The sequence below is a fragment of the Hermetia illucens genome, chromosome 6, assembly GCF_905115235.1.
Source record: "Hermetia illucens chromosome 6, iHerIll2.2.curated.20191125, whole genome shotgun sequence".
Taxonomy (NCBI): Eukaryota; Metazoa; Arthropoda; class Insecta; order Diptera; family Stratiomyidae; genus Hermetia; species Hermetia illucens.
The window spans coordinates 38,642,798-38,656,200 of NC_051854.1; the positions used below are offsets into that span (position 1 = coordinate 38,642,798).

The following is a 13,403-nucleotide window of genomic DNA, read 5'->3' on the forward strand; positions in this document are numbered from 1 at the left end:
ACAAAGCATACATCCAGGGTCAGTTTTGAACTCCTTGAATGTATGGTTTTCTCCTGTACGTTTCCTGTAAATTTTTGACGTATAATCACCGGTGCATATAGCCGTTATGTGGCTAAATTCAAGGCCTTCCAAAGCAGCGCTTGAGGGACACCTGCTTTCTTTTTTGACAAACGACCCAAAGTATTTTTACTTTACCAGCCACTAGCATTTTGTACGTCGGTTCAGCTGGTAAGCTGATAGTTGCTGTTTGCGCACTTCCCTACGCCTTTCTAAGCGCTCTGATTGTAGACTCTTGCAAATCGAGCGTTTTTCTAGGATCACGCGGACATCCCACATCGTCTTGATTTCATCAATGTTTTTACATTATATCACAATCTCCTGCTATTTGGTCCGTAATTGTGTTTGTTCTGTTAAGGACTTCTCTACTTTACCAAGGAAATTTTCACTTTACCCGAGAACTTCTACAGTTTCATCTCCTTTTTGGGAACGTCCGATACGGCTGACGCTTTCTCCAGGTTCATCACTTTGAGATCGGATTTGGATCCACGCTTCTCGATATCTTTTCAAGATTTCTGGTAACGGGTCAGAATGGCAGGCGAATCTCGCTGATTTTGGTAAACGAGGCGGCTTTCCGTTTCTGCGAGTAGTCGCGGATGCACTACGTAACGTAGAGACAAGCAAGTGAGGCTCCCGTTCGAGCCTGATCCCAATGTCTCGTCTATTTGGAACTGTCGTCAATTTTTGTTTGTTTGAGGATAGAGTGGTTCTGAATACGCCATCAACTTATGGATAAGTTTGCCTCCGTCCTGAAGAATGAAACGGTCAGCTAAACTATTTAACCGTGTGGCAGTTTTCTTGTTGGAACAGTGTGCCGCCAATGAGGAGGCAGTGGAAGTTACACTATCTACAAACCTCTCACCATTTTTCCCGCCATAATCCTCATCATCATATTTTCTTGACACGTCGGAATAAGTTGTCACCTTGGCATTCAGATCATCCATCACGATCGCAATGTTACTTTTATGAAGCCTACACAAGACTATTAAGCTGTTCCTAGAAACTTTCCTCTGTATCGGACCCTCCGTTGGTGCGTAACACTGCACTATTCAAACGTTCCTCGTTCTGAACCACAGGCAATCACCCTGTTCGAATTTCCAATCTTCTGCTCACATTGGAGTCTTCTGCTCACATTGGAGCAGTGGATATTGCATTGCATATTCCCAGCTTAACAGTAAATATTATCAGCCTGAACGGGATTTATCTCATCCCGTGAGGGGCCTAAGTGTTGGACGACCATTTATACTGTAGTAACTCGTGGAAGCAGTGCTCAAGCTGTTGGCAGCAGGAAGAGTAAGTCGTCTTAGGGAGCAGGTGGCAATAAAACAATGCCTTGGCTTCGGTCATATCGCGAATGATAAGTCGAAGCAATGCAGAAGATGCGGAGCGGTGAGCTACATTAGCAAGAACTGCATATGAGGTTGATAAAAATTAATCCCAATCATTGCTAGGTGGCTCAAACAATTCACGAGAAAATATCAGTAAAGCCATAATTAGCGAGCCATATCGAAACCACACTGGTGGAATTTGAACCAAGGAACAAATGAAATAAACAGGGCTATGGGCTTGCGGCGAACAAACCTTCCAGGAAATAATGGCGCATCTGGAGGAAGGTTTCATCCGAACGAATGCTGGGACCTCATATTTATTCAAAGGAAGGGGCTTGGGATCTGTAATGAACCTGACATATGTGAGCGCCGCTTTCGTCAGAAGAATTATTTGACAAGTTGACGAGAACTGCATGTACAGCGATCAGTGAGGGCAAATCGAGCTCCCACAGACTACCGGATGGACGGTAAAAGCTTTCAAGGAGGCACAATATCCACGGGGCTCGAGACGGATGTATCCTTGAATGGTATGGCCATAGAAAAAGTCACCCAAATCACCCAATGAGGCAGTAAGTGATGCTATTATGTGTGAGTGTTCTCCAGCAACGTAAGGCAAACTACCTGTTGGTGGAACAAAGAAATCGCGAGTTTGCGAGCCGCATGCTTTCGGCTAAGGAGGTTTTACCAGAGGCCCGCGAGGCAATCGCGAGGAGACACACAGACAACTACTATTCGCAAAACAATTATGCGAAGAAGAAAGAAAAACAGGGTGAAGCTGGAAGTCGGTGGACATACGATGGTCTCCAAGCTGGTTATTAAGTACGTAGGGGTGATAACTGATGTAAATTGAACTTTAGGGGTCACCTAAGGTATGCATGCCAAACGGCAGCTGCTACCACCGCAGCATTTGGTGGAGTGTTCGCGTGCTGAAACATCGTAGAAGATTGCTTTTAGTTGGAGAATGGAGCAGGTGAGATGAGACAGTACTGGCGGTGACGGCCATGATCCCAGTCCATGTTGAATGAAATGAATGTCGCATGACCTCTGGCGACGCAAATGGGTCCATTCTCCGAAAGGTCGGTGGAAGTACTGGCTCGTTTCCAACAATAGGGTATCGCTTGAGGGGAATTGTGGTAAACCCGATTACCACGCTATCCAATTCCTCGTGGACACGGTGCTTGCCACTGGCAGTATCTACATGGTTTTGTGCTGGATGATTCGCCGAATTGTTCTGTATGCTGTGGAACGCAAGAGGATCCAGAGCACGTTATGTTTCAATGTCGCAATCTTCTTTTTCTTCAGCCTTTGTCCCGTTCACAAGCGGGGTCGACTCGTCGTGATCGGCTTCGCCATTTGGCTCTATCGAATGCCTGATCTGGGTGCAATCTCGAGGCTTTCAAATCCCCATCCAGCGTATCAAGCCACCGTTGCTTAGGTCTGCCTTTTGGTCGTTTACCATCGACTTCGATGTTCAGACCAATCTTGGCAAGTGAATTCTCGTTTGCACGAACTGCGTGACCATACCATCGAAGATGCCTCTCTCGCAACTTTTCCACGATCGGTGCAACCCCATAACGATCGCGGATATCCTCATTTCGGATGTGATCTAAACGTGTGACGCCACTAGTCCAACGTAGCATCTTTGTCTCCATTACCGCAAGACGCCGTTCATTGTCTTTTATGGTCGGCCAACACTCAGAACCATAGAGAGCGACTGGATGGACGACATTGCGGTAAATTTTAGATTTGAGACGTTCGTTGATACGTCGATCACAAAGGACACCAGTTGTGGAACGCCACTTCATCCAGGTTGCGTTAATGCGTGAAGCAATTTCATAACGCAGTTCTCCATTGGCTGATAGCGTTGACCCGAGGTATTTAAATCGCTCAGTTCTGGGCAGATCACTGCCGCTGACAGTGATTGTGCCTGTTTCATGGGGATCGGTCGTCAAAAATTCAGTTTTGTTTAAATTCAATCTGAGTCCGTGTTGCATGAGGCGATCATTCCATTTTTGAACAAGTTGCTCGAGATCATTTTTGCTATCAGATGCTAGGAAAACATCATCTGCATAAAGCAGTGTGTAGGGCACTGGACGTTGGATATCCCGTGTGACGGTGTCCATTACAAGGACAAAGAGGAGTGGTGAGAGGGCACTTCCTTGATGAACACCAACAGAGACACGAAGCGGTTTTGATACACCCGCCATACTTCGAACTTTACTTTTCGGATCGTGGTAGAGCAATTGAACCCAGCGCACGAGCTCTTCAGGCACGAAGTGTTGTCGTAAAGCATACCAGATGAGTTCGTGTGGTACACGGTCAAACGTTTTCTCTAGATCCAGAAAGGCAATGTAAAGAGGGCGATGCTTCTCACGGTGTTTCTCCATGAGTAACCGCGCAGCGTGTATTGCGTCAGTAGTTCCGCAGTTCTTGACAAATCCGGCTTGATTCACGGTTATTTCAACGATTTCGCGAATACGGTTGTCAAAAATGCGTTCAAAAATCTTCATGGTATGGGAAAGTAACCGGATCGGACGGTAATTTGAACATTCTGCTGGGCTACCTTTCTTTTTCCATATTGGAACAGTGGTACTTTCTTGCCAGTCAGATGGTGTTCTTCCTTCCTGAATAACCCGGTTAAAAAATTCATTGAGCCACAGTGTTGGGTCCCAGCTCTTCGCTTTCCAGAGCTCAGATGCCATGTCGTCAGGTCCTGTTGCTTTCCCCGATTTCATTTGTTTTATTGCCTCCTCGACTTCAGGTGCGCTGACTGGTGGAACTGCTCCAAATGTCGGCAATGATTGCGGAAGTGGAGGATGAGCAAATTCTTCAGTTGAAATCTGCTCGAAGTATTCTCGCCATCTATCCGTTGCGGCCCGACGGTTGGTAAGCAAAGTACCGTTATTATCATTAACACAACAGAAATGTTCGATATCCTGTGTGCGTTCATCACGGCTTTTAGCAAGTCGATAAAGATCTCTCTCGCCATCCCGAGTGTCCAGTTTATCGTAAAGATTTTTGAAATGGTTTGCTCGGGTGACAGCGACCGCTTTCTTTGCTTCCCGGTTAGCATTCTTATAAATTTGCCAATTAGCAGGTGTTTTATCGTCGAGAAATTTGTGGTAGAGGCGTTTCTTTTCACGGACCTTCATTTCAACATCATCATTCCAAAGCCAAGTATCTCGGTTACCCGGCTTGGTGACCCCGAGGGTTGCAGAGGCCGCTTTGTGGATCGTGTCTTTCATTTGGTTCCATGATTCTTCCACAGTCGTAATGGTTGGCAATTGTATGAGTGAGACCGTTTCTACTTCCTTCTCACCAAATCGCCACCATTTAATGCGCGGCGGGCCAGTGCGTTCCTCACGCTGTTTTATCGGTGGCTTAATTCGCAGGACAGCAATCAACGGCCGATGTTGAGGTGCGATGGTCTCATAGGGAACGACTTTGCAATCAGTGACAGTGGTAAAGTGTTGGCGTCTTATGAGAATATAGTCGATTTGCGTTTTATTGTTCCTACTATAAAATGTGGGAAGATGAGACAATCGTTTGATGAACCATGTATTCATAAGTACAAGGTCATGGGTGTCCGCAAAATCGATTATACGCTCGCCACCTTCATTGCGCACTCCGAACCCCTTTCCCCCATGGCACCTGTCACCGTCTGCCTTTTCACCCACATGACCATTAAGGTCGCCGGCAATGATTATGTAATCGTCAGCAGGCACGTGACAAGTCTTTTCATCGAGAAGTTGCCAGAAGGCATCTTTCTCGGCATCAGGTCGACCTGTCTGTGGTGCATACGCGGTGAAGAAGTGAATAGTGCGATCAGCTGATATAATGGTGAGCTTCATCAGCCGATCATCAAATCGTTCGACTTCTTTAATGGCATCACGGAAACCCTCTGAGATGGCAATGCCAACACCATATTGAGTGTGTGGGTTACCAAAATAGAGAAGTTTGTAGCCATTTTTACCGCGTTCGCGTTCAATGTCGCAGCTTTTGGCACCAGACCATCGGGTTTCTTGCAGAGCGCAGATGTCAATGCACCTTTTCCGAAGGGCTCTTGCGAGTTCCTCCGTTTTTCCAGTTAGAGTACCAACATTTAGCGTGCAGACACGTATTTGTTTTGTTCGTTGTGTGCGGACTAAGTTGCTTACGTCCTGACGCCGTCTATGCGTCAAGAACCCTTGCCCATTTCTCGACAGGACCGGGGCCCGTCCTGCCGCGTCGACTGAAGTGGACGCCCTAGCATTTCTCCGAGGCTTGTGACTCAATCCGATCATCATGTTTGTAACGACATTCTATGCACTTTCTTGGTCGACCTGTCGTGGGGCCTGTCACCAAGAGAGATCAGGTAGGATTTAGCATATGAAGATAAGAAACCTGGTTCAAGCGTTGCGAGGAGCGTGAGCCCTTTCAAGTTTCTTACCTTCGTGCACACATGAGAAAAAAGACTGACGCATCCCTCCCTTTCTCTCAAGTAGATTTGGAGGGCCCATGGGGTAGTTACTACCACAAAAATGTGAAGAGCGGAAGAATAATCCCTAACCCTGTGATAGTGATAATTTGATCATGATTTGGAAAGTCAGTCATCATATTCAATCACAATCAGCTCCAGTCCCAGGCCTGTTACACTGACCGAACCACTGGTTAAGACATTATGCATCCCCCAACAAAAACACATCCTCAACGAATCAGGTCGGAACCTCCGGATTTTGCAGAAAGATGATAAGCATGGAGAGCAAATAAAACTGCAAATCTGTTTGTCTATCCTTTATAAAACATCACTCAGTAAACTACTCATTACAATCTAAAATGTGTCATCATTAGCCGGGCATCCCCTTTGAAGACAATTTCCCCTTCCTGCTGGCATTCGAACTGGACTCGCATAATTTTTCTGTTCTCTACGAGTCTCACACAAATCTCGACCTCTTCGTTGACATAACACTTTCGTAGGAAATGTAATTTTTGTGATAATACTACGGTTCCTGGTCCAGGCAATCGCGTGCCAATCACTCCGGAGACAAGTCCATTCAGAAGGGCACCATGAACTACCCTTTTGCTTTCCGGAACTTGAGTCGTGTGAATTGGATTCGTGTCTCCCGTAAGGCGTGCAAAATCGTCCACTTCTTTTTGCGTTATTCGTTTCACGACAGTGACTTCATCTCCTACCCGGAACTGCTCAACTGTACAGAATTGCCTGATGGATTGCGAGAGGTTTTTTCTAATGTTTTGCAGGAGCTTCATAATTGGATAATTTCAGTTTTGGTGCAGTTGTCTTCTATGAAAACGGAGGCCAGTCTTTTGATCGGGATATGTTTAGACTCCCTCAGTCTTTGGATGTCCCTAACCACTTTGGGTATGCAAATTTGCTCTTTGGTTTTGGGGGTGGTTAGCAAAGTTAGCGTGGCTAATGCTTGGAGAACAATTTCCGTATTGTCTTTTGGTAGAAGTGCGGTTATCGCCGCTAAATTCGTAGGTGCTAGTATCACGCTTTCGAAATACTCATCTGAAATGCGTAAGGTTAATATCAGATTCTCTATGCCTTTTAGGACTCCATTAGCAACTTACCCAGGCACAAGTTGCAAATGCCCGCTATGCCGTGCAGCACTAGTTTATCATTGGGCAGGGAAAGGGTTTGTATAAATAACTCCAAGCAAGAGCTCTTCTTTAAAAAAGGATAATTCACTGGGTCGTACGCAAAGTTTGCTAAATTAGCTGAAACTTGCTCCTGGGCTTCTGAAATTGTAATGGGAAATGTTCATTTCATTGCTTGTAAAAACTAGTCAGCTAGCTCACCTACGTTTGTAGTGGTGTGGAACTCTTCTACCAGATGTTCGATGTATTCTTCTCGATCTATGCCAGCCGCAGGGGTTCTCCTTCGAAGCCGTTCTTTGGTTGAAAACATTATCCGGTCACTCATTCATTACGACGAAGCTCGTAACTTTGTAAACAAACTATCGTAGCACCAAACAGCTGACTGTCACTTTCAAGCTTCACACCGACCAGGGTGACATCTGTTGATTAACATTTCGGAAGTAGTTCGGAGTCGCAGTAACCACAGAGCCCTCATAAAAGTTAGACGTCCAGGAAGTAATATCCTTCTACGTTGAGATTAAAGGGGGTCCCCGCACATGCAAAAGGGGGTATACATTTTTTTTTCGCCGAACATAGTCATGTTCTGTATCAAATGAAAGGTCCCGATTAGTACTTTTCCGTCGGGCTTAGTTTTGACATTTGCTAGTAAGGCGGGGAGTGGGAGGGGTGGACAGTGATGATTTCTTTAACGGACTCAATCTCAAAAACTACCCAACCAAAAAATCTGAAAAAAATATATGGTGCCTAGGCTTCAAAATACTCTCCATAACGATATATGCTCAAATTAAGTTAATAATAGTACATTACCATTTTTTGGGGGAAATTGAGTAGAAACCCCCCTTAAGTTTATCCTAGATTTAAAAAAGTTTGTGGTAGTATAGAATATAATATGAAGCATATTATCCTCAAGTTTGATCAAAGTCATAATATTACTAACAAAGTTACAGTAGCTCAAAGTCGATTTTACCGTGTAAATTTCATCATCATCATCAACGGCGCAACAACCGGTATCCGGTCTAGGCCTGTCTTAATAAGGAACTCCAAACATCCCGGTTTTGCGCCGAGGTCCACCAATTCGATATCCATAAAAGCTGTATGGCGTCCTGACCCACGCCATCGCTCCATCTTAGGCAGGGTCTGTCTCGTCTTCTTTTTCTACCATAGATATTGCCCTTATAGACTTTTCGGGTGGGATCATCCTCATCCATACGGATTAAGTGACCCGCCCACCGTAACCTATTGAGCCGGATTTTATCCACAATCGGACGGTCATGGTATCGCTCATAGATTTCGTCATTGTGTAGGCTACGGAATCGTCCATCCTCATGTAGGGGGCCGAAAATTCTTCGGAGGATTCTTCTCTCGAACGCGGCCAAGAGTTCGCAATTTTTCTTGCTACGAACCCAAGTTTCTGAGGAATACATGAGGACTGGCAAGATCATAGTCTTGTACAGTAAGAACTTTGACCCTATGGTGAGACATTTCGAGCGAAGCAGTCTTTGTAAGCTGAAATAGGCTCTGTTGGCTGACAACAACCGTGCGCGGATTTCATCATCGTAGTTGTTATCGGTTGTGATTTTCGACCCTAGATAGGAGAAATTGTCAACGGTCTCAAAGTTGTATTCTCCTATCCTTATTCTTCTTCGTGTTTGACCAGTGCGGTTTGGTGTTGTTGGTTGATTCGTCTTCGGTGCTGACGTTGCCACCATATATTTTGTCTTGCCTTCATTGATGTGCAGCCCAAGATCTCGCGCCGCCTGCTCGATCTGGATGAAGGCAGTTTGTACGTCTCGGGTGGTTCTTCCCATGATGTCGATATCGTCAGCATAGGCCAGTAATTGGGTGGACTTGAAGAGGATCGTACCTCTTGCATTTACCTCAGTATCACGGATCACTTTCTCGAGGGCCAGGTTAAAGAGGACGCATGATAGCGCATCCCCTTGTCGTAGACCGTTGTTGATGTCGAATGGTCTTGAGAGTGATCCTGCTGCTTTTATCTAGCCTCGTACATTGGTCAAAGTCAGCCTAGTCAGTCTTATTAATTTCGTCGGGATACCGAATTCTCTCATGGTCGTGTACAGTTTTACCCTGGCTATGCTGTCATAGGCGGCTTTAAAGTCGATGAACAGATGGTGCAACTGTTGTCCATATTCCAACAGTTTTTCCATCGCTTGCTGCAAGGAGAAAATCTGATCTGTTGCTGATTTGCCTGGAGTGAAGCCTCTTTGGTATGGGCCAATGATGTTCTGGGCGTATGGGGCTATCCGGCCTAGCAAGATAGTGGAGAATATCTTATAGATGGTACTCAGCAACGTGATACCTCTATAATTGTTGCACTGTGTGATATCTCCCTTTTTATGTATGAGACAGATAATGCCTCGTTGCCAATCGTCAGGCATTGATTCGCTGTCCCATACCTTGAGCACAAGTTGATGAACCACTTGGTGTAACTGGTTGCCTCCATATTTAACCAATTCGGCTGTAATTCCATCGGCTCCTGGCGACTTATGATTTTTTAGCCGATGAATTGCCCGGACTGTTTCTCCTAAACTTGGTGGTGGCAGTATTTGTCCGTCGTCTTCAGTTGGCGGGACCTCCAACTCGCCGATTTTCTGGTTGTTCAGTAACTCATCAAAGTACTCAACCCATCGCTCTAATGTGCCCATTCTGTCGGAAATCAGATTTCCCTCTTTGTCTCGGCAGGATGAGCATCGAGTGTATAAGGCTTCATCCTGCTGACTTGTTGGTCAAACTTCCGCGCCTGGTGCGGTTGCTCCCTGTACTTTTCTAGTTCATAGACTTGTTGGTTCTCCCAGGCTTCCTTTTTCCGTCTGTGAAGTCGCTTCTCCGCTCGACGGAGTTCGTGATAAGTCCCTGCGCGTGTCCGCGTTCTTTGAGAATGCAACATTACTCGGTATGCGGAATTCTTCCGTTCCGTTACTAGCTTACATTCATCGTCAAACCAGCCGTTCCGAATCCTTTTGCGGCTGGGGTCAAGTATGTTTGTGGCCGTATCCATGATAACGTTCTTCAGGTGATTGTGAAGATCATTTGTTGATGCTTCATCTCCAGGTCCTCTGTTGACTGCGGTTATTGCGGCATCCATTTCCCTCTTATAGGTGTCGCGGAGGGTTGTCTTGTGGATGGCTTCAGTGTTCACTCTGACCTGATTGTCACAGGGGATTCTAGGTGGTATTGTTATTCGAGCTCGGAGCACCATGCCAACGAGATAGTGATCCGAGTCTATATTGGCCCCCTATATGTTCCGACATTCATCAAGACTGAGAGGTGGCGGCGTTCGATCGACACGAGGTCAATTTGGTTGAAAGTGGTCCCGTCTGGAGAGGCCCACGTATGTTTGTGGACAGCTTTCCGCGCAAACCAGGTACTTCCAACAACCATTTCGTGTGACCCTGCTAATTGAATAGTCCGCAGTCCGTTATCATTTGTTTTTTCGTGTAAGCTATGGGAGCCAACGTATCGCCTGAATACGGGCTCCTTCCCTACTTGGCTGTTAAAATCCCCAAGTATGATTTTGATATCATATCTGGGACAGGCTTCGAGGGTTCGTTCTACTGCCTCGTAGAAGATATCCTTCTCCGACTCTGCAGTCTCCTCTGTAGGGGCGTGAACGTTTATGAGGCTTATATTTCTAAACTTGCTTTGCAAGCGCAGAGTGCATAGCCGTTCGCTTATGTTTTCAAAGCCGATAACAGCAGGTTTCATTTTTTGGCTGACTAAATAACCTATTCCGAGCACATGGTTTACTGGATGACCGCTATAATATATGGTGTAGTGGCTCTTCTCCAGGAAACCGGTCCCTGTCCATCGCATCTCCTGTAACGCTGTTACATCAGCCCTATATTGGGACAGGGTATCGGCTAGCTGCTCATCAGCTTCATCTCTGTACAGGGAGTTCCATGAGAAAATGCGCAAATCGTTATTCCGTTGTTGTTGCCGGGTCCGTCGTTTTAAAATCCGTCCTGTCCGAGGCTCCTTTCGTGACTTCGTAACAAGTTGTTTTCCGTGTAGGGTTGTCAGCCCTACCCAACCCCCAAACCTGGAGGACCAGTTGGTACAATTTGTCCCGTTTTTAGCGCGGAAGACTCGCCTTCATCCTTCTCCGTCTGCAGCTTTTCGTTAAAAAAGAGCTCCCAGCGGTCACCACGTGGAGGTGGAGATAGGGTTTGGTAGTAGAGCTGTTGGTGTTGGTTCAGCAGGCATTTCCCAGGTTTTATGCTCCATCGTGGGTACCAATCCACGTTTCACCCTGGGACCTATACTACCCTTTGACCACCCCGTGTAAATTTACTGCGATTAAATATCAATATCAATATGGGATAGTTATGCACTCAAATATACTCACCAAAGAAGCAAACAAAACCTTTCATATCTGAAGCGCCGAGCTTCCGGTTTCCCGACTTGTTATTATTGCACAGATAGATAGCTCAACTATCCCAGAGTGCGCTGCAACGCGAAATTCCTGTTCCTTCAGATTTTATGAGTGTAGACTCGAGTGATTATTGAGTTCAGTCTCAAGCTCAAGCTTCCAGGAAGTAGTCGCTCCATGTCCTTAGGTAATCTTGCAACGCTATGTAAATAGTATATTTAAAATTACTTAGCGCCAGTCCCCTAAAACTAGCTTCATAATGCAGATTCCTCCCTTAAGAGCAATCCTCAATATGATGGTTGAAATAAAAGTATTGAGAAAAGTTACCCACCTAATATTCCAGTGTAAAAAGTACCTGGATCACACGCATAGGTGCCCGCCACAAAGAAACTTCTCAACTCTTAGATAACCGTCAATGTCAAAAGTAGCAAAAAATAAAGCTTAGGTGTCACTTGGCCGGGATCCTTAGAGAACAGAGCCCTGCTCCGGAGGAACAAGCATTATACAGCTTGAAGCAAAAATATAAGGGTTGTCTGAGTTTATAATGGGACAAGCACAATGTCAACCAATTTTCCCAACAGCAACACAGGCAATCCAACGGATACCTAACCGTACTGCTATCGACCTACAGCTAAACAAAAAGGAGGCGTGGGGAAAGGGATAGGCGCCTATAATATATAATATATAGTATATAGCATCAAGCTGGCTATCCAGCAGAGCAAGAGAAATTCTGCTCAGCGGGGAAAGAAATGACAAAACTGTTCAGTGAAATGGAGGATAGCAAAGCTTCGAGCCTAGATGGCATACTGAATAAGCTCCTGAAGCTCGAGATGAAGTCCGAGAAGTGAATGTACGTGGGGTCATTTGGCACATTCTGGGAGCGGCAGAAATTTATTCTGTTGCCTAAATCCTATAAACCTCCAGTCCATCCGTCTATAGGCCCACATATTGCTAGGGGTGATCTATAATGAATTGCCTCCCCTCATAGGTATTGAGAGCCAAGAAAGCCTTTCTGATCGGCAGTATGGACTGCATAAAGCTAGATCAACTAGTTTTATCTAGCCTTTGTCCTGTTCAGAAGAAGGGTCGGCCCGCCTTGATCGGTTTCGTCAGTTTACTGGGTCAAAGCCTTGATCTGAATGGAGTCGCATGGCTTTCAAATCACCATCCAGCGTATCAAGTCATCGTTGTTTCTTCGTTTCCTATCAACTTCCTTCGGTTCAGACCAATCTTGGCAACTGAGTTAGTAGGAATTACGTGTCCATACCATCGAAGACACCACTCTGGCAATTTTCCCGATTTCCTTATTGCGGATATAACCATGGCGAGTTTGCGACTGATCTAATGTAGCATCTTTGCTTCCATTTCGGCGAGGTGCCGTTAATTGGCTTTGATAGTCGGCTAGTACTCAAAACTGGATTTGAGAGGGACGTTGATGGTTCTATAATAGCACCAAAAAACCCTAGTTGTGGAAACCACTTGGTAATGCAGTTCACTATTGGGTGATAGCATTGGTCCAAGATATTTAAATTACTTAGTTTTTGATGGGACGCTGTCATTGACAGAGTTAGCACTTGTCTTTTTGGGTTCAATTATCAAAAAAATGGTCTTAATCAGATTCAGTCTCATGATGCGATTATACGACTTTTTGACAAGTTGCTCGAGATCAGTTTTGTTTTTTTGGGATACTAAAAAAACATCATCTGTATAGGGCGCTGTACGTTGGATGTCGCGGTTGACAACATCTATAATAACAGCAAAGAGAAATGTTGAACGGGCATTTCCTTGATGAACATCGACAGAGGTACCTTCCATATTTCCAACTTTATTCTTCAGATCGAAGTAGAGTAATTTAACCTAGCGCAGGAGCTCTTCCGGTACTAGGTGCTGCGGGAAAGCATACCTAATTAGTTTGTATGGTATGCGGTCGTACATCTGCTTGAAGGTTTATTTCCTTCTTTGGGAAGTCTCTGGATTCCTGCTAGGTCGGCAGGACCAAAGAAGATAATGAGGGTAGATAACGCGGGGTG

General features: G+C 45.5%; 1 protein-coding gene across 1 annotated transcript; it reads right to left on the reverse strand.

Annotated features, from left to right (window-relative positions):
• Positions 1-6,145: 6,145 nt before the first annotated feature.
• On the reverse strand, positions 6,146-7,357 carry LOC119658814 (armadillo repeat-containing protein 7). The gene is given in 4 exon segments (XM_038066537.1): positions 6,146-6,629; positions 6,632-6,894; positions 6,957-7,124; positions 7,185-7,357. Coding segments are annotated over 4 exon segments (996 nt in total). The 5' UTR covers positions 7,309-7,357; the 3' UTR covers positions 6,146-6,188.
• Positions 7,358-13,403: the final 6,046 nt, after the last annotated feature.